At 35.1% G+C, this 23248-nt stretch overlaps 1 protein-coding gene across 1 annotated transcript; it reads left to right on the top strand.

Moving 5' to 3' along the window:
* The first annotated feature begins 22094 nt into the window (after positions 1-22094).
* Positions 22095-23048, top strand: LOC134376342 (olfactory receptor 51V1). Its single transcript, XM_063094927.1, has one exon. It carries the CDS (start codon positions 22104-22106, stop codon positions 23046-23048), a length of 945 nt encoding a protein of 314 aa, XP_062950997.1. The 5' UTR covers positions 22095-22103.
* Positions 23049-23248: the final 200 nt, after the last annotated feature.

Below are 23248 nucleotides of genomic sequence, written 5' to 3'. Positions count from 1 at the left end.
TGGGGGTCAGTTTTTTGTTATATTTTGTTTTAAATTATTTATTTTCTTCACCTGTCCCCATAAATGTCTTTTCTCTGTCAAAAGCCTCACAGCCCTAACTTCACTAAGGTCTTCTACTTAAAGATATCACTTTTCCTCTACAGTTTTCCTTCCGTGTTTTAATGTCCCATTGTTCCTCCTCCCTTGACCACCGTTAGCCTCTATATGATTTATACAATCTAAATAATATATAAATTGTCTCTATTGTCTTCTAGAAATCTGCTGTAAGGAGGAAAGACAGGGAAGTGGTTGGTCTGCCTTGTCTCCTGAGCCTTCTTTCTCTGCCTCCACCAAAGACGGTGACCAGGAACCTGCAACAATGGGCTTCCTGGGCCTTTCACTCTTTCACAGTCTGCATTGGAAGGAGTGGACAGTTAATAGTGCCAAACATGTAATCCTGAGGAGAATGTGAAAAGGGGCTTTTTGTGGCTTGATAGTCACTATACAATTTCCTAGGTCCACACCAAATGGGAGTCCCCTCACTCAGGATGGTTAGGATTGGTATCCAGAAAGTGATTGGAGATCTACTGTCTCCCTTATTCTGCCTCTGATGGCTTCTCTACCTCTGTAGTTATCAGCAACACATCCTAAATTCATTTGTTCTTTCAGTAGCCATTTAGGTGGATGTTAGATTCTGGAAATAAAACATGAGTCTCAAGTGGTCCCTGTCCCTTCCTCATCCCAATTCTGACTAACTGGTATGATTCCGAAACTAATGCATGTTCCAAGTGACAAGTGGTTACAGAACAGTGTGTACAAGGTTTTATGAGATTAGAGGGTGAAACCCTCAAAATGAAGTAAAATCAGACCCCTGTCTTACATCATATAAAAATATCAACTCAAAATGAATTAGAGACTTAAACAAAGACCTGAAACTGTAGAACTTCTAGAAGAAAACATAGGGGAAAGCTCCATAGCCGTGGTCTAGGCAAAGATTTTTTTTGGATTTAACACCAAAGGCACAGGCAACAAAAACAAAAAATAAACAAGTGAGACTATATTAAACAAACAAATTTTTGCATAGCAATGGAAATGATCAACAAAATCAAAGGCAACCTATGAATGCAAACTGTATATCCTATAAGAGGTTAATATCTAAAATATATAAGATACTCATATAACTCAATGAGAAAAAATAAAAATAAAAAATAAACAAAATACGGAGAAAGAACTTGAATAGACATTTCTTAAAAGAATACATACAAACATCCAACAGATATATGACAAGATGTTCAACATTACTAACAACCAGGGAAATAAAAATAAAAACCACATGAGATATCACCTCACACCTGTTAGAAAAGCTATTATCAAAAAAGTCACAGATTACAAGTGTTGGTGAGGGTGAGGAGAAAAGGGAATCCTTGTACACTGTTCTTGGGAATAATAAATTGGTATAGTCATTATGGAAAGCAGTATGGAGGTTCCTCAAAAAATTAAAAATGGAACTACCAAGTGATACAGCAATCCCACTACTGGGTATACATCCAAAGGGAATGAAATCAGAATGTTGAAGAGATACATGCACACCCATGTTTATTGCAGCATTATTCACATAGGCCAAGATAGGGAAATTGCCTAAGTGGCAATAGATGAATAAATAAGGAAAATGCGAGATATACATGAGTGTGCATTTGTGTGTGGATACATACACATATTTACATGTGTGTGTGTGTATAATAGAATATTATTCACCCTTAAAAATCCTGCCTTATGTGACAGCATGAATGAACCTGGAGGACATCATGCTAAGTAAAATAAGCCATACTCAGAGAGACAAATGCTGCATGATCTAACTTACATGTGGAATTCAAAAAAAAAAAAAATGTCAAACTCATATTAATGAAGAATAGAATGCTGGTTACCAGGTTCTGAGGTACTTGGGGTTGAGGGAAAGGGAGATGTTAGTCAAAGGATACAGATTTTTAGTTGTGAAATGAGTAAGTTCTAGAGACTTAATATGCAGCATGGCGATTTTAGTTAATAATATATTGTATGATTAAAATTTGCTAAAAAAGTAGCTATGTGAGGTGATGGCTATTTTAATTAGCTTGATTGTGGTAATCATTTCACAATGTATAAATATAAAAAAAAACATAATGTACACTTTAAGTACATACAATTTTAGTTGTAAATCATACCTTGATAAAGCTGGAAAATAATACAAAATAAAATAAAACATATCACAAATAAAACAAAAAAAAAAAGAACAAAATCAAAATGCATCACAATGATTACAGCTGCAACCCTGACTTATCGGATACAAATGTCCATTTGTAATTTTACTATTTTCCAAAAAAATTCAATAGACTTTAAACAATTAATCTCCATTTTTTTTCATTTCCAACCATTTTTTATTATATATTTTAAATGTACTATATAGTTTTAGCCTTAAATTTCCTGTTGTTATTACTTTAAACAGTAAAGAAATGTTTAATTACTTACATATTGTTTTACATACCCACCTGCATTTCCAGCCTTCCCTCTCACATCATTCCTATTTTCCCTGAACATTTTTAATATTACCTTTTTTTCTGCTGTAAATAAGTTTTTTACTTTGGTTTATCTAAAAAAATCTTCATTTTCTCCATTCTTATAACATATCAAAATAACATCATGCATGTGCTAGTCAAAATAGTGAAATATATAGAAAGCCAGGGAACAGATCTCAATAAAAATAATAATTTGATATATAAAATATGTCCTTTAAATTCAGTAGGGAAATAAAAACAGAGCTCAACAAATAGCAATTGAACAAGTATATTCTTGGAAAGAATAAGGAGAAAAACCTACCTAAGTACATATACCACAATCGATTATACAGTTAGGTGCTAAAATAAAATCCAGTCATTGAAAAAACTAAAATATATGGGAGGACAAGTATGTAATCTCAGAGATAAAAAAGGGTTTTTAATTATTAACCCTAAGTAGAAACAATAAAGGAAGATATGGGGTCATTCAACAATAAAAGCATTTAAAATGTTTTCTGGTTAAAAAAAAAAAAAAATCCCATGAATAAAAGTAACAGATAACTAGAAAATTAGAAAAAGAAAAAAGAAAAATTATGCAATGTACTTAATAAGAAACAGTAATTGCTAGTAAACTTCTAACCTTTTAAAGGGATCACCTATTTAAAATGTGTTTTTAAATGGATATAAACTCTAGCTTACATTATTGCTTTAGATCTGTAATATTCCATGATGTCAAAGATGTTGATGGGGTGATCGTCCACTACATGTACTCCTGCCAGGATTGTAAAATAAGTTAATGTTTCTTGAGCACACGCAACACATGCTATTAACCTTTTCTTATCAAGTAATTCTATTTCTAAAAATTTATCATCAGAAAACATATAAAATTATGTGTATGTTATCATTATTTAAAATTAGTGAGCTACTTAAATCATCCTATATATCAAACAATAAGGACTGTAAAATAAATTTAATATGACTTTTATAAAAATAATTACAACTATTAACATTTTCTTTATATATTCTACTTATGGACATATGCAATATGCTAATAATAAAATGAAAAATAACTTATAAAAGCATGCATATTATATTAGTATATGTATGTTTATGTATATATTCTATATACATATATACATGCATACATATATATATAATGCACGTTATAGTAAAGATTCTCTATTATTTTTCCCAGTGTGTAAATTGACTTTTTATATTGTTGATTGTTTCTGTTGCTATACAGAAGCTTTTTAACTTGATGTAATCCCACTAATTTATTTTTGCCTGAACTTTTGGTGTTATATCCAAAAATTTATTGCCAATGCCAATGGTGAGAAACCCCCCACCCCAAGTTCTCTTCTATGAGTTTTATGGTTTCAGGTCTTACTTTAATACATTTTATCCATTTGAGTTGATTTTTGTGTATTGTTTAAGATAAGAGTCCAAGTTCATTCTTTTGCATGTGAAAATCCAGTTTTCCCAACAACAAGTATTAAAGAAACTATTCTTTCACCATTGTGTCTTCCTGAGGCCTGATCCAAAATTAGCTGTCTATATATGTTCAGATTTATTTCTGAGATTTCTATTTTGTTCCATTGGTCTATGTTTCTGTCTTTACGACACTACCATACTGTTTTGATTACTATAGTTTTGTAACATAATTTGAAATCAGAGAGTTTGATACCTCTAACTTTATTTTTCTTTCTCAGCATTGCTTTAGCTATTCTGAATATCTAGGGTTCCAAACAAGCTTTAGGATTGTTTTCTCTATTTCTATGAAGAATATCATTGGAATTTTGATAGGCACTGTGTTAAATCTGTACACTGCTTTAAATAGTATAAACATTCACAATATTAATTATTTCCTTCCATGACCACAGGTATCTTTCCACTTATTTGCATCTTGTTATATTTTTCCCATTAATGTTTTATAGTTTTCAGTGTACAGATCTTTTACCTCTTTGGTTAAATTTATTCCTAGATATATTTTTTGATGCCATTGTAAATAAGTTTTTTTTTTAAATTTCTTTTTCAGCTAAATCTTTATTTGTATGTAGAAATGCTACTGATTCTTGTATGTTGATTTTGTACTCTGTGACTTTACTGAACTCATTTATTAGTTCTAACAATATTTTTGTGAAAACTGTGGGATTTTGTACGTATAGGATCATGTCATTTGCAAACAGAGATAATTTTACTTCTTCCCTTTTTATTTGAATGCCTTTTATGTCTTTTTCTTGTCTGATTATTTTTCTAGTATTTCCAATACTGTGTTGAATAGAAGTGGCAGGAGTGCCCATCTCTGTCTTGTACCAGATCTTAGTGGAAAAGATTTCAGTTTTCCCCCCATACATTATGATGTTAGTTATGTGTGTTACATTCCTTCTATACCTAAACTGTTAAGAATTTTTATCAAGAAAGGATGCCAGACTTTGTGTCAAATGCTTCTTTTTTTTAATCAGTTGAGATTATCATGTGGTTTTTACCTTTCATTCTGCTAATAATTGCAAAACAAATAGCTGATAAAGCAATAATATCCAAAATGTATAAGAAACTCTTACAACTTAATAGTAGAAAAACAACCTGATTAAAAAATGAGCAAAGCATCTGAACAGACATTTCCTCAAAGAAGACATAAAAATGGTCATCACAGACACACATACAAGTTAATATTATTCAGCCATAAAAAAGGAGATTCTGACATTTACTATGGCTATGTGGACCTGAAGGACATTTTGCTATGTGAAATAATCCAGACACAGAAAGAAAAATATTGCATTATCTCGCTCATCCATGAAATAAGAAAAAGAGGTCAAATACACACAGAGAGAATGAAACAGTGGTTTAACGTGTGGAAGGAGAAGAGAGAGATGTAGGTCAAATGATACAAAATAGTGGATATGTAAGATAAACAAGTCTAGAGATCTAATGTACAGTATAAGAACTAAAGTTAACAAAATTGTATTGAATTAGAGATTTCTATTAAATAAGTAGACTTTTGTTGCTCTTGTCACAAAAAAGGTAACTAGGTAAGGGGTTACATGTGTTAATTTGTTTTGCTATAGTTACTATTGTATTATCTATATCTATCTATATGTATCCACGTATCTGTAGGAATCCCATAATATCATGTTGTAAACCTCAAATGTACACAAATAAATTTATTTCATAAAGTATTTTCAATAGTAAATACCTGATACAATGATATAAGTTAGATTAATCAAAAATATGATTGCCATGTAGAAGACCATAACTTCAGAGTAAAAAAAAAGAAAAAAGAAAAAAAATGGTGTTGAAAATGAATTTTTTTCTGATTAAAAATATCATTTAATGCTTTATAATCACAACACTGTAGTTGCTACACTTTCCAAATATTGGTCTGCAGTCTGATGCTCACATGAGCTGGAGAAGGGAAGATGAAACCCTTGCAGGTTTCACAGTGAAGTCGTTCTTCACAGATCTGCTGCTTTATCTTCTTCTTTAATGGCAACTATTTTTGGTACACTGATTCTTAAGGTGGTTGTTTTTATTCTTTGCTTTCACAATTTATTTACAAGATTACCTCAACACTTTCCCATGATATCCCTTAGCAAAATGGTAAAATCTAAGTCCACATTTTGCTCTTTTGTTTGATGTTGTTTCTACCTATGGCCAAAGCTCTGTCAAATCTCTTACTCAATACAAAAGCTACTGCTGGTGTGTTGTTCTCTCCTTATTAGTTATATTACACCTAGAGATATATGTATGTTTCTTCTATTTTACAATTTACCTGATTAATTCAGGACTCCTTGTTATGAGTTTTTAAAGAACTCTGTTTCCTTTCTGTACTATAATTCAATGCATAAGTTATGTTATAAAAATAATACCTATAATTATTGCTATCTTTCTGAACATTTTGACTGGGTTCCATGGAATTAAAAGGAAAAGAGCAATTGAGTAAGGCAACAGTAGTCAGTTAGAGTCAACTACAGCACAGAGGTCAAGTGAGATACATATTAAAATTTGTACATTAGCTTCGGTAGTTACAAATTTATTTGTGGCCATAATGAGAGCAGTTTCAGTAGTTAGGATGGATTCTGAAGTCAAAATGAAGGTCAGAAAGCAAATCGGAATTTCTGAAGTAGAGGTAAAGAGGAAACGATATGTGCACTTGAGGAAGTTAGACCAAATATGTCATATCTCCCAAACTTTAAAATGAAGCTTCAGAATTACCTAGAGAATTAGGATCTGGGAGAATATCTAAAATTTGCAGCCTCACTAAGTTAGTTTTGTGGATGATCGATTCCTTAATTGATGGTCATGGTATAAGCAGAGACTCTACCCAAGCGTGGTCAGCCAGCTCAGCACTTCATCAGTTCTGCTAGAAGGGAGACAGCCAGCATATGCACGACCATCTGAAGCCTAGTTGATTGTCTAAGAAATGACCTGGAAAAGTATTATATCTTTGGTTCAGATATAAGTGTCTCTAGTGGGAACCCCGAGTGAGTGAAGAAATTGCTTTAAAAATGAAACCAATCATGAAACTCGGTATGCTACTTAGAATGTGGCACACTGCCTTGAAATACTCCTTGCCCTCATGGCTTACACAACTGAATAAACCAGTAAGAGGGATACAGACTAGTTGAAGGTAGAAGAAAAACATGTCCTTGCTAAGAGAATGAAGCTACCTTTATAAAATGCAAGCTTCAGTTGATTTTTGCCTAGTCCATTTCATATCTATCACTGTGAAGTCCACACCTCTTATACCCCAAAATCAGCATTTCTGCTTTCAAGTGGAACTGAAGATTTTCAGATTTTACCTATTAATTCACACAATTGAGGTTTTTCACTAGTCAGGGAAATTGGATAAGCAAACCCTGATACTGTAAATGGGCTTATTACCCACCTACCTCTCCAGTTGAATTGATATCAATAATAGGCACTAACTTGTTAAAAGGTGGTAAATATCACTCAAGAGTTTTACCTATAGATTTCAGTGTAGATAATCATTTTAAAGGTGTTAACTTCTGTTCCCTATGTAAATTGCTTCTTGGGTTCATTTAATTGGAAATGCTTTACCCTCCCAGATCAAAACACTGAGCTTTTATTCAGCATACGGAAATAAATACTGTTCACCTATATTTCAAACATAAGACATATAACAAAGTAAATATAATATCAGCAACACTTCTCAGACAAAAAAAGATAAGAACATTATGAGGATATTCCTGTATCACTGTATTAGTTCATTTGTCCATTGCTTATAACAAAATACCTGAAACTGAGTAATTTGTAAAGAAAACAAAACCTGTCTTACATTGTGGGATTCTGTGAAGTCCAAAATCCAGAAGGCACATCTGGTGAGGGCCTTCTTCTTGGTGGTGATTCTCTACGGTGATGCAGGATGTCACATGGTGAGCATGGCATGAGTGAGAGAGTTAATGTGCTCACTTGCTCTACTTATAAAGCCAACAGAACCACGACTTGATGAGCCATTAAACCATTAATCCATTACTCCATGAATGGATTAATCCATTCACAAGGGCACAGTCCTCACAGTCCAACCACCTTTCAAAAGCTCCACCTTTCAAATACCGTAATCTGATTTCCCACCCTCTTAGCACTGTTGCCATGGGGGTCAAGCGTTAGTGAATTTTGGGGAGACATTTAATCCACAGCAGTCACAGGCTATCATTCTGAGAGCAAGTCCCAGCAAAATGTATACACATACTCCAAGAGCCAAAAATTCAGGTGTTCCTGAGCACTATAACTTAAAAAAAAATGTATGCAGTAATTTCACACCAACTGGCTTTCTCTATCAGCAGTGCCAGACCTCAATATGGTGATATGGTGATATGAGAATATTATCCACTGCTGCTCTATCTTGACAGAGTCAGAAGAACTTGTTTATTCACAAATCTAGAGTACTGAGGCAAAAATAATAAGTTAATTATTTATTAACATATAAACAATCTTCTCATAAATACATAATGGAGATGAATACCAGATGTCCTGCCAAATACATAAATGAAAATCCTCCAAATCTCCAGGATCAGAAGGGAGTTCAAATTGTGACTTGATAACAACTCAGTTTATCCTCTGGATCAACCCTCTCATTTGACATTGATTTGAGTATTATAGAGATTGACCTGAGCATGAAAAAGCACAGAAAAGCAGAGGCCCTTGTAAGTTGAGATGAAATAAGGACTGGTATTAGATGATACATTAAGACACAAGAGTAAGGTGGAAAGAAGAATCATGCAAGCAGTCTAAGAGAAAATTTGGTGCAACCCAAACACAAGCATCAAAATAAAATGGGGGGTGGGGAAGGAAGAAATGTTGATAGCCCACGAAGTCAAAAGAGAGTCTGAAAATGGAGGTGAAAGACTAATAATATTAAGTGGTTCAGGTTCTATAATTTGATGATTCTTTTAACAGAGTAGTCTTTTTAGGAAGAATTGTACAAAATTGTTTAAACTAAGAATGAGTATATTATGGAAACAAATTATATCAAATACTTAATTATAGTTTTCTTTTTTTATAACCAGATTTTGTCTCCTATCATTCAAATTCTAAAATTCTTCTAATTTTTGCCTATTCTAAGCATTTTTATATTAACAAATGTAATGCCATGAATAGGAAAGTTTCAGTAAATGTTACTTACTAATCACCAAATAAATAAGCTTCACTTAATACCTATTTGGGTAGAGGTAAGGTATTAAAAGCCCATATCTGGCAAAACAAGGTATTATCTGGCTGTTCTATTCTTTTACTAACATTATCTGGAGGTCATGTAGGATGAAAGTACAGCACATGTATATCATATGTAGAGATTAGTACTCTTGTTTGAATGTCAAGTAGCATTTGTAATTTTTGTAGAAAGAATTCTTACAGTCAGCCATCAAACAGCACAAAATACTCTCAATTATTCACATTAATAAAACGAGTCAGAGCCAAAGTTGACCCAAGATTACTTTTGCTTCTAAAATTTATTTTATAAAGTTACTGATTTTTCTTCTAGGACTTATTTGCATTTTCTGATTGCTTGTCTCTAGCTAATATTAAACTATATAGAAAACAAAGAAAGAAAAGGAAAGGAAGAAAGAAATGAACAACTATGATAATATATTGAACTTTCAGAAGGAGAGAGCAGATCTATGGTCACTAGAGGTGGGGAAGAGGGAGGGAGAGGGGGGCTAGGGAGAAATTGGGTAACAGACACAAAGAATGATTATTATTTGTAATGATAATACTGATTTGATCATCACATATCTTATACAAATACTGATAGTCAACTCTGTACCCCATAAATATGTATAATCAATACATTTCAAGTGTAAAAAAAGTAATAATGCTGTCAACTAAAAAAAAAAAAGAAATTAGTGGTGATTAAGTAAAATAAAAAAAAAATTAAAATTAAAATATATAGATTTACTAAGTTCTATAATTAAATGAGAAAGGGGATTCCCAGAAGCATGTGGAGGGACTGAACAAAACCAGAAATTTTTTCTCAATTAATCTAGTTGAATGGGGGTTAATTGAGAGCACACTAGATTTCTGTCTTTTTCAAAGAGAATTCCTTGATAATGGCTTGGCAGATCTGGGTCTTGATGCTGTAGATGACTGGGTTCATCAGTGCTGGAATGAGTATGTATATATTGTCCATAATAACATGAATGTGTTGGGGAGGAATGTCATTCAAACCTGTGAACAATTGAAAGGTCTCACATCGGAACATAAAATGCCAGGATGGCCAGAATGTCAGACACGCAAGTGTTTAGAGCTTTGAGTCGTTACAGATCTGAGAATCAGAATATAAGAGCATAATATGAAAAGGAACTCTGAACCCATGGCAAGCAAGATGACCAACAAAGCACAGAGGCTGTTGATCTGTGTGTCAGAACAGGAAAGTTAGATCATATCCTAGTGTAGACAGTAGGAGTGAGAAACAATACTGTCATGACAGTAGGAGAAACCAAGAAGGCACAGGCCAGGAGGAATGGTGAATGATGCATTTTGAATTCTCAAAAACACTCCAATCTTTGCTCCAAGAGCTGGTAAGCACTGAGGGATATCTCAGAGTTGTTGAAGACCACAAAGTGATCATATGCTATGGCTAAAATCATGGTTAACTCCATGAAAGAAAAGGTATAAAGAAAATAGAGCTGGAATACACAGGCATATAAATGGATGCTTAGACTGTTTGGCCATGGTAGTCCCAGTATTGTGGGCATGGTGGACACACAGAGACCCAGGTCAGCTTCTGCCAGCATGGCCAGAAAGTAGTTTGTGGACATGCAGGGAAAAGTCAGTTCAGAGAATGTAGATGATAGAAGCATTGCCCAAGACCGCTTCCAGGTACACTAAGAAAACAGGGATGGAGATCCAGCAGTGGGCTCATTAAAATCCTGGAAAACGTGTCAACAAGTTCTTGTAAGAGCTAACACTGGAAAATGAAGTACCTTCCATGATACCAGATACCAGCAGACAACAGGAGAATTATAAGTAGTGACTTTCCTATTTTGACTGACAACAAAAATCTATGCTAGGTGAGAATTCACAAAGGGTGAGCTGACTCACTTCACAGATCTTCCTAAATCCCAGAGATCTCAGGACAGGATGACAATATTGAGGACAGGGGACTTTTGGAGACTTATTTTGAACAGACCTGAACACCATCAAGATAGCAATCCTAACAAGAGCCAGAACCTAGAGAGTGCTGAATTGTTATGTGCATCTGGAATCAATAAGCTAGGAGGAAGTCTTCCATTAAGTCAAATATTTGACAACTAGGAGGTCACATTAGAGGTGAAAAATGATTAAAGATAGAAAGAAGTCTCAAAACAAAAAGACCGGTTAAAACGAAACAAAAAGAAAAAGGCAGACAACGTAAGTCAATATAAAAATCCTAGCTGGCTGATGTATAGATTATCCAATGTTCTCTTTTATATTACCTGCTGCTAAATATTTCCAAGAATGAACTACAGACAGTGAGAATATAGAAGCATTGCTGCTGATATATCCTAACAGAGGCAGTGCCTAGAGGAAGATTTTCCCATGGATTTGTGGATCTTTCATAATTTCTCAAATTGTGAAACAACACTCATCCAAAGGTCTTCTCAGACTTTGGATTAGCTTTCTCTATTTGTGGGGATTCTACAGAGCTATAGATTCACATAAAACTCACATATAACCAAAGAAAGCAAAGGAGACATCCGGTGAAGGGGCTTTGGAAGCCACAAAGTATTCTCAAGAAAAATAGAAAAGTTGGAGTAAGGGAAAGGCAGGAATTGACAGAATTCTACCCACCATGTTCTCAGGTAAAGAATGATTTACTGTTCTTTCTAAAGGTAACCGGCAGAGATGCTGAAAGTTTCATCTGGCCAGCTGGTAATTAGTATGATATCCCTCCCTTCCCCCACCCACCGTATCAGATCATTAATGCAAAAGCACAACACATCTAATTGTGAGTCTTTAGCAGTTCTTTTCTCCCTTTTTATTTTTCCTGTCCCTCTTTCCATCTGTCCTTCACACACCTTTTTGTAGGATCATAGCTCATTTTTAAGGACATTAAAATATTAAATTTTATGACTATTATGAAAGTAATAGTGACTCTACCCTTCATTGTTTTTTTGATTCAGTTTTATCCAACAAGCATTGATAGAGTTCTTGCATTTTAAATGTAAAACTCTGCCTATGTGCTGGAGGTAAATAATAATAATGATATCATTTTTCCCCTCAAAAAGGGTATGAGAAAATTAGTCTGGATGTTTTCTCTTTAGAAAACATATTCAATTACCTCTTTATCTTATATTTGTCAGATGCTTGTGGCATTAAATTTCTGCATGAGTTTATGATTCCCTACTTGATCTTTCTGATAATATGAATTAACATTAATTTCAAGTCCTGACAGCAACTCAAGTCCTATTGCTGAAACTAAGTCAGAGGGCATTCATTAAAGAGATTAAGAAATGCCACAGGAGAGTGCATAAAAGAATTGCTGAGAGAATAGAATGGAGGTAAAGCTGGTTTTGCTTTTTTGGTGAGGGAGAAAAATGCATAAGTGAGCTGACCTTAGTCTCTAATAGACCCTGACCTGGGAACTCCTAAGCCAGCCTGTGGAGCATATGCGAGAAGTAGGAGACCTCAGGTAGAGCTTGGCAGATTCTGCTCTTCTTTCCTTCTCTGTTCTCTGTCAGCCTGCTCATTCTGTATGGTAGAATTAAGCTTTAAAATTTACCACAATAACAGCTTGTGCACTTAAAACAAAGTTAGACATAAACAAATTTAGAAGGTTGTTCTGAGAGGGATGTGGGCACCTTGAATTCTTAGATGTCCTGGTATTTCCATCCTTTGTTCCTACTGGGGCTAAATTGCCTCTCTCTGGAGGGATAACTGTTCTCCTCATACAATTTCTAGTCATGTATGGGCAAAAATACTTGTACTTATTGTTCCAGGATGTAGCCATGAGCAATTTAAACTTTTGGGAGCTCAGTTCCTTCAGTTATAAAATGGGAACAGTAATAACTGCACACGTCTGTTGTAAGAACTAAGTATGCTAAGGTATGTAAAGAGAGATCCGTCCTTAATCTGGGCACATTCAGGCTGCCATAGCTGAGAGAATTCATCATGTTAAAGGTTGACCAAATGCCGTTAAATCCTAATGGGGAAAAAACTGTTTCTTAGTATGTAGAAAAGTTGAACAAATGCATACCCTATGAACTAGTAATTTCCAGAAATGCACATATATATATATGTGTGTGAGTGTGTGTGTGTGTGTGTGTATGTATGTATGTATGTATGCATTCATTTATGTCTAAATATGCACCATATATATATATACCAAAACTATACAAGAATCTTCAGATCAGCATTACTCCTTACAGTTCAAAGCTAGAAATGACTCAAATTTCCATCAACAGTAGAGTAAATAAATATAATATGGTTTATTTGTAGAACTGAATATTGTTAAGCAATTAAAAATAATCAAACATAGTCATGCAACATGAATGCAATTCACATAAATAATGTTGAATAAATAAGACATAAAGAACATGGTACAATTCAATGTATATGAATTTTTTGAAAAGGAAAATGAACCCATCAAAATAGGTAAAAAGAATCAAATCAGAAGAGCGACTACCTTTGAGTAGAATTAATAATGACAAAGAGTGGACCTGTGGGGTCTTCTAGAATACTTTTAATATTCTGTTTCCTATTGGAATTGTTACATGGGTGTGTTCCCTTTGGAAAAGTTAACTGAGCTGTACAATTAAGATTTGTGTACTTTTCTATATGAATGTTGTGGTTAAAATATAAAATAATACAATTAAAAAAAAAAACACTAAACAATGGAAAAGCCAGTCTACTTGTTTAGATTTCAAGGAGTGCATACTAACAGAGGTATTACCACATTCTTAAATGGCTCTAATTAATTCGGTTTTAAATTTTACCACTATATAAACTTTTTCCCCTAGACCTAGGTAAGCAGTCTTAACTTCATGCAGAAGAGGAAGAAAACAAACAAACAAGAAAGAGTAACAGAAATACCTACAGAAGGAAAATAAAGAGCCTAGAAGAGCAACACACAGCAAAGGTGATCCTATGCTTGCACCCTGTTGCATCCTATGCTTTCTGAGAAGTTGTAATGCCTAGTTTGTGTATATGGCCTCAGGAAAGGTAAACAAAGTGGTGAGAATGCACAGCTAGTAAGTGGCAGAACTAAGAATTTTCTAATTCCAAAGTCAGTGCTGTCCTTATTATGCAGTAATATGTCCCTAAAGAGAAATTCCACTGAAAAAAGATTTTTTTGCTGTGCACCAAGGATGTTAGCATTTAATGACATGGAAGAAATGTTACAATAGCCTACCTGTCATCTGCACTTACGTGTCCCATGGACACCTGAAACTCAGCATGTTAAAAACTTAATAAATCATAGAAAACACAGGAGTCAATTCACATACTTAGAGCCAACTGATCTTTGACAAACGCAGCAAGAACATACATTGGGGAAAAGATACCTCTTTAATAAATGGTGCTGGGAAAATTGGACATCCATATGCATAAAAATGAAACTGGACCTGTACCTCTCACCATATACCAAAATCAACTCAAAATGGATTAAAGACTTACATATATATATATAAGACTTGAAACCATAAAATTACTAAAGGAAAATATAAGGGAAACACTCCAGATAATAAGACTGGGCAAAAACTTCTGCATAGCAAAAGGAACAATCAACTGATTGGAAGGACAGCCTGTGGAATGGAAGAAAATATTTACCAACTATACATCTGACAAGGGATAAATATCCAGAATATACAAAGAACTCAAACAACTATACAGTAAAAAAAAAAAACAAAAAAACAAACAAAAAAAAACAAATAATACAATTAAAAAATGGGCAAAAGAGATAAATATACATCTTTCAAAGGAAGACATACAAATGGCCAACAGGCACAAATGCTCAGCATCACTAGTTATCAGAGAAATGGAAATCATCTAACTCCAGTTAGACTAATGAGATATCATCTAACCCTAGTTAGACTGGTCATTATTTAAATGACTGGGAACAACAAATGCTGGTGAGGATGTGGGGAAAGGAGAATTCTTCTACACTGTTGGTGGGACTGCAAATTAACACAGCCATTACGGAAAGCAGTATGGAGGTTCCTCAAACAACCACAGATAGAGCTACCATATGATCCAGCAATCCCACTACTGAGTATATACCCAAAGGAATGGAAATCATCATCTCAAAGGGATACCTGCACTCCCATGTTCATTGCAGTTCTATTCACAATAGCCAAAATACGGAACCAACCTATGTGTCCATCGATAGATGACTGGATAAGGAAAATGCGGTATATATACACAATGGAATACTACTGAGCCATAAAAAAAGAATGAAATTCTGCCATTTGCAGCAGCATGATTACTCTGGAGAAAATTGTGTTAAGTGAAATAAACCAGACAAAGAAAGAGACATACAGCATGTTCTCACTCATAACTGGCTACTAGGAAGGAAGGAAAGGAAGGAGGGAAGGATTGAGGGACAGAAGACGGAAGGGATGAAGGAAGAAAGAAGGAAAAGGCCACACAATACATTGAACTTTCAGAAGGAGAGAGCAAACCTAAGGATACTAGAGATGGGGGATAGGGAGGGAGGGAGTTTGGGAAATGATAGGTCAGGTAAAAGGCGTAAAGAAATTTCATGATTTGTAAGAATGAATATGCTAACAATAAATAATATTTTTTTTAAAGAAAAAATATCATCATCCCCCACTTCTCTGAATATTCTCTGGTGCTCCCAAACTTGGTGATTGGCTCACTCAGATTTCCAAGCTAAAAAGTCATCTGCCATTTTTAACTCCACTCTTCCATCTTCCATCTATATTTAATTACCAATTTCTGATTATTGTAATTATCATAAAAACTGACATGTATTGAGCAACAGACAATGAGTTACTTTGTTATTATTATTCTCTTGCCAATAATATGAAATAGATAAACTGTGAAACAGGCTAAGTATTGAGTTCAGAATTATGTAAGTGCCACCAAATAAGTGGCAAAGGCAAGATTAAACCCAGTTCTCACTGACTATAAGATCACTCTCTTAGCCATAATTACCACACTCCTTAATGGCTTTTCTTCGTCTTAGATATTCTCAGTCTCATGCACTGTCTCCATCATACTCTACTTTAAATTCCAAGCCCTGCCATCATTTCTTGATAGAAGTACCACAGCAGCTTCTAACCAGTTCTGTCTACTTCTACTTGTGCCTTATGATACGGGATAGCCAATTTTGTCATGAGATAGCCTGGGTTCTAATTTTAGTTCCATGAATTGATAACCCTGTTTGTGGGACAAATTGCCTACTCTCTTTATGATTTGTTTTCCTCAGCAAAAAATTAAAAACTATAACAAAATCTATTTTATTCTTCTAGTTAGTTAATATAAAGTCCTTACAAAAATGAAAAACAAAATAAGTTCCCAATAAATATTTTCTCTTAATGATGATGAGCATGATGATATTAGTAATAAAAATGTAACTACAGTCCTTTTTCTCATGTTCTAGCCACAGTGAACATTTTAAAAGACAAATCTGGTTATGTCCCTTCTTTGTACGTTCTAATAGCTCTTAATTTCTCCAGGCTCATCCTCCTTTATCTTTTCCCTGATGTGTATACACAAATATACACACACGCACATGAATATTGCGCATGTTATTTTACTTGCAGGCATTTACTCACACTGTCATCTCTTCCTACATGACACTCGCCCCTATTTTTTTACCCACACATATTGTCCTTCTGGTGTTAGATCCTTCTTCCTGCAATATATTTTGTGGACCCTTCTCTTCTTCTGAAACTCTTCAGCTGTACTCTCTCCTTCATCTTCCATATGCATTTCCTCCACTCTTCATTTGTGTTTCCATAGCATGTGATAGATACCAAACCAGACTCCATTACCCCCTAATCTCTAAGCTTTGTGACTTGGGGCACTGTCTATTTTGTTTACCATAACCCTTATGATAGAGCCTGCACATAGGTGTCTGAACACAGCATATTCTCAAAGAACACACAGAAAATAAAGTGAACAAATATAGAAACAACAACAACAACAACAAAAACCAATAAAGCCAAAACAACAAAATGGCTATGAATGATTGCATGAGGATAACATCTTTATGGTGCCAGCAGTTTCCCTGGGTATTTTGCCCCCACTCTAGGATTATGGATCCCCCTAAATAGTTACCATTTCCAGTCTGAGAGAATGCCTGGCTCATCGTGATTTGTAAGGCCGTGGAGTGTGGGACACACCGATTTCCCAAAATACCTAATTCTGGTGGTTCAGATAATAAACCTTTGTCATCTCTGGGACATTCTAGAAATTTTCAGATCTAGAAATTGTAGGAATAGATGAAATTCCAATTTTATACCTGCTACAATTTCACAATATAACAATGGCCAAAAAAATCAATAAAATTTGATCACATAAATAAAAGATTGTTTGTTCTCACGCAATCTGAAAGATTAATGTTGAAGACCACTTCAAGGGCAGTGTCCCAGAACTGTATATATCAGAATAGATGAATCCTATATAGGGAAAGCAGAGGAGCCAGCCACGTTAGTCACTTACCACCTCATGCAGCTCTTAAGAGAAGCCTCCTCAGCAGTGCTTTACCATCTTTCCTTTCCAGTAATAACTCATCCTAAAAACAATATCCTGGTGAGCTGCTATGAAAAATTCCCCTTCTTGGGATATGTGACTACATTCCCAGACTGCCCTCATTTCATTTAAGTTAGAGTTTCACTGGGTGGGTTGTTAATTTTGTCCCTTAACAAACATGCCATCCTAAGATCGAGGCCAGCTTTACCCTCTGAACAAAATATGCAGACAATAGCTCCATCTCTGGGGCAGCAGGAAGGCTAGCAGGCAAGTCATGTCCTCTAAGGATGCCCTGGAGGCCATTTCACTGTCCCTTCTTGTCCTCGGGGATTTGAGTTCCCCCCGATTGTGTAAGTAACTTGGTCAGTCATTTGCAGATCCCTCTCTGCTAGGCATCCTAGACTCAGCTGTGTACAACAATCCTTCTCTCTTATTCTCTGGCAACACAGTTCCCTTCAGGGTAACTGGTCACCTGGACTTAGGTTCCAGTCTCAGCAAAGTGATGCTCTCCTCTGGTGGGGATGAAGCAGGAAAATCTGAAGGACTATTTTACTTCTCCTCATAACCTCCTCTTGAAGAGGAGTATAAAACTGAAACTTTATGCCAGTATAGAAAATCAGAATTTTATTATTACTAGCATATCTACCAGACCTATAAAGATAATCATGGTAATGGGCATTCCCATGAATAAATCTTGATTCTAATGTAAATACAATTAAATGTAATATTCATAATTTTTCTAGGTCTCCTTCTGTAGAAGTTGCTGATTTGATATAACATTACTTTTTTTTATTGCCAGTGAAACCAGTCTTATCCACTGGGTGAAGATCAGAAAATGAGAGGAGTGATCAAGATGGCTTCAGGGGAGCTGTAAAAACATCTTGGAGAACAATTGGATCTGGAGTCTAGTGGCCTAGCTATCGTGCTCAATTTCTTAGTTCCTTTATCTTGAAAATGAGGCTACTGAATTGGATTGCCTTGGCCTACCTATTCTGGAATTTTCAGTAGACAATTTTAAATATGTGTAATAATTTAAGTATTTATCCTCACAAATTCATTTGCTCATTTAAGTATAATTAAAAATGAATTTAATCACTACCCCCTTTCTCCTTTTCTGTTTAATTTTCATCTGTCATTGAGTATTTTCCAGTTATTTATAGTTGGTTATATATTAAACTGTCTCACTTTTTTTTTTTTAAATAAAGAAAAATTATTAAAGACAATGAAAGACAAATTCCTTGGAGAGATTATTGATGTCATAGTCCAACCAAATCATTTAGCTCTTGGTGGAAACTTTTCAAATATCCAGATGATCAGTTAAATAGATGTACCTTGTAATATATATATAATCGTGCTTCTGAGTTATGGCTAATATACTTTTAATATTTCAATCATTATGGGAGTATTATTATTTATCATCATCTTGTAAAGTATATAATAAATTACACAATAAAATAAGTAAATACTAAATAAATACAAATATATAAAACATATAAAAAGACCATTCACAAAATTCATATCTTTAAATATTTAAAGTGGGATTTAAAGACTACTCTGGGTTTTTGGTGAATAAGATGTCTCTGATATAACATATTCAGAACCTCTAAACACTCAGTTCTTTACACAAGCCTTACAGGAGGTTCATATCTCTTCAGCCATGATAAGACCATTAAGGATCTGACCTCAGTTATAGTTATTTATTTCTAAAACAAACCTGCTTTATGCATCCTTGAAGAAAGAGTAAAAACAAACAAACCAAAACAACAACAAAAATCCCCCAAATCAATGGACTGTTTCTGCCCCCTACTGGCATCCAGAAGGGATCATTACAGGAATGACTTTTATGACCTTTAGAGAGTGGTTATATAATTTATTGTCCAAAGCAGGACATGTATGGATGACATTCAATAATTATGTTGGAAGAACAAGCAGAAACTGGACTGCTCTGGAAAACAGGAATGTTTTTATAAAATATAATTATAAAGAAACTGACTTTAAGACCCAACACTTTTCTGCTGTGCCTCTAGGGTGAGCAAGGACTATTGGTCATTACCCTACCTAATCTCAAAAAGGCAGCAAGTAATCACATAAAGAATCATTCCCAAAGGACAGAAAAAAGACAGAGATTGCTGCACACATAGTTCAATTTTAATCAGAGGGCATAAGAAAAGACTACCCTGAAAGAATGATCTGTTTAATGTGATCACAGACTTGCTTTCCAAGTCAACCTGCCAGACAGAGTGCACAGAGGGAATGTCACAATCCTTTCCTGTTGCAGATTCATTTTCACTGCTCTTTATCCCCTCTGTTCCATGCTAGGCATTGTTCTGTTTGCTGGGAACTCAGAAAGAAATATTCACTTTCACTTTGAGATGGCATAACAGCATCAAATTTGGGGAAATAGTGGGTGTTTGTTTTTAATACAGATGAAACATTGGGTTGCACTTCACATATATGACCTCTTTCCTCTTTAAACTTTTATTTGTTGACCTCATCAACACTACTTTCTCCTGATTCTCATCCTATCTCTCAAAATACATTAAAAATTATCCAACATTTATTGATCTTATGTTGCTAAAAGGCTGATATTCTCTGCTATGGTGACATTAATATTTGTAGCTAGTCTGAAAAAGGCTCAATGAAAGTATGTACTTTTAATACATTCTACATCTACAGAATGTTCGAATTTTTTGTGATCAATCCCAAGGCCTCGTCTAACTGTCTGGAGCATCTGGGAATGAGACGAGTCATGTCTGAAATCTGAGTGCTATATCCAAGGTCAGCCACAATTCCTAAGGCAGCACTTGTTTTACATACAGACTTTGTCTATGATAACCAGAGATTGATAGCATATAGCTAGTAAGGATCAGTTTCTCACAGATGATTTTACATGCACTTTAAGATATGAGTGTCTGCAGTCATTTTATTTTTATATCTCTGTGACTCTTAATTCATAGATAATTTAATTAATTAAACAATTATTTTATGTGTCCACTTTGGATAAACTGCATTTTACACATCAGTGAGCAAAAGGTATACATGGTTTCTAATCTTCTAAAGCTTCCAATAAATCTAATGGACAATCAGTGTATATTAAGTAGCATAAATGCAAACCAGTATACTGTGATGACAGTGACTTCGTTGAGGGGATTGAAGAAATATGACAGTCTAGGTTGAGGGTGGTTGTAGAAAAAGCCCCCTGAAGAAGGATCATTCAAACGGAAACGTGAATGATGAAAACAATTCCAGTGCAGAACTTGAGGTAGATAATTCTAACTAGAAGATCATGGGCAAAGATCCCAAGACAGGAATACATTTAATTTGCTTTGTGAAAGAAAAAGATACCTAGAGGTTGAAGAGTGAAGCCAACAGTGGTCTAAGATGTATGAAGAGAGGTAGATGGGCCTTATAAGGTTTTTCGACAGTGATAAGGAATTTGTACTTTATTTTAAGAGCAATGAAAATCCATTGGAGTGTTTTTTCAACAAGGACTTATGTGATGTAGATGTTTGTAGAAGAGTTGTTTTGTTTCTCTGGAAAGAATACATTTTTAAGGAGCAAATGCAAAAACAGTGAGACCAGTTAGTAAATCATTACAATAGCCAAGGAACAAATGATGATGTTATTAATCAAGACTGTGGCATTGCATAGATGAAAAGTGGGACAATTGATAAACTGAGTAAATAAATGAGCGGGGACCCTAAGCTCACATCAGAGGCTGAGGATCTTCAATCTAAGTCTCTATATCACAAGGGCACAGAGAGTTGAACATGTCAAGGGATCAGAGTTCCTTTGGGAAATCATTTGCCAAAGCCATCAGGCATAAATATTCCCCCCTGCCTGTCACCAAGGAAGGAAAAGTAAGTGGTGCCCATGTCATCTGGAATAGGAGAAAAAAGGAAAATCTTCATGAAATACTATTTGGAGAAAAACACATTTGGACACAACACAAAACGGGAATAATGGATACAAAGTGAGTACTGTAATGGACATATGATGCCTAAAGCCCAAAAAGGACTCTTCACGTCAAATGATTAATTAACTGAAAGGAAGAAAATAATATTTTTTTGAGAAAGTCAACTCAACTAACATGCAATTTTCATCAATAGCCCTGGGAAAATGTCCCAGGCAACATATCTATTCCTAAAATTAGCTTCCTACTTTTATTCATTTCTTCCACTTTCATTTTTACTTATGGAATCTAAGAATATATTCATGTCCTGACAGTGAATAAATAATAACTTTTAAATGACACCAGAACAATGGTTCTTAAATGACTCCCAGGCAGCAGTTAATATGCCTCTGAAGAACAGACTTGCTCAGACATATTTTCTAAAGTTAGTTTTTAGGGTGATTTTTCTTACTTAAAAATTTCATCTAATTCTTCAGAAATTGGAGCATTTCTTTTCAAAAACACTTTCTCAGTATCTCAGTCCCAGAATGATTGCTTCAGTAAACCCCAACATGAATTCCTCCTTCTTCTTCCTCACTGGATTTTCTGGGCTGGAACAGCATTATCCCTGGCTCTCCATCCCTTTCTCTTCCATATATGGGATGGTGTTCCTGGGAAACTGCATGGTGCTCCATGTGATCCGGACTGAGCCGAGCCTGCACCAGCCCATGTTCTACTTCCTGGCCATGTTGGCCCTCACTGACCTGTGCATGGGGCTGTCCACCATGCCCACAGTGCTGGGGATCCTGTGGGGGCTCATTCAAGAAATCAGCCTGGATTTCTGCATTTCCCAGTCCTATTTCATCCATGGTCTGTCCTTCATGGAGTCCTCCGTTCTGCTCGCTATGGCTTTTGACCGGTATATTGCAATTTGCAATCCACTGCGTTATTCCTCCATCCTAACTGTTTCCAGAATTATCAAAATTGGGCTCACCATATTAGGTAGGAGTTTCTTCTTTATTACACCTCCTATCATCCGTCTGAGGCTCTTCCATTACTGCCATCCCCACATCCTCTCTCACTCTTTCTGCCTGCACCAGGATCTTCTCCGCCTAGCCTGTTCAGACATCCGATTCAATAGCTACTATGCCCTGATGCTGGTCATTTGCACACTAATGTTAGATGCTATTCTCATCCTCTTCTCCTATGTCCTGATTCTGAAGTCAGTTCTGGCAATTGCCTCTCAGGAAGAGCGGCATAAGTCATTACAGACTTGCATCTCTCATGTCTGCGCTGTCCTTGTGTTCTATATCCCGATCATCAGCCTCACAATGGTGCACCGGTTTGGCAAGCACCTCTCCCCTGTGGTCCATGTCCTTATGGGCAACATCTACATCCTTTTCCCACCTTTGATGAACCCCATTATCTATAGTGTCAAGACCCAACAGATTCGTACCAGAATACTCAGAGTCTTTTCTCTTAAAAGAAATTGAAATTGAGATACTCAGGCAGGTCTTTAGAAACAAACAAAACAAACAAACAAACAAACAAACAAACAAATACCCCAGCAACAATAATAAATAAAATCCGTTGAAATAAAGAAAAAAAGGAAGAAATATGTTACAATTTGAGCTTTAGCCTTGAGTCCATGAGCTTGATTTTAAAACTAATTTTAAATTTATTCAGAAAATCA

The sequence above is a fragment of the Cynocephalus volans genome, chromosome 4 (genome assembly GCF_027409185.1).
Source record: "Cynocephalus volans isolate mCynVol1 chromosome 4, mCynVol1.pri, whole genome shotgun sequence".
Classification (NCBI taxonomy): domain Eukaryota; kingdom Metazoa; phylum Chordata; class Mammalia; order Dermoptera; family Cynocephalidae; genus Cynocephalus; species Cynocephalus volans.
This window is presented reverse-complemented; position numbering and strand designations above follow the sequence as displayed.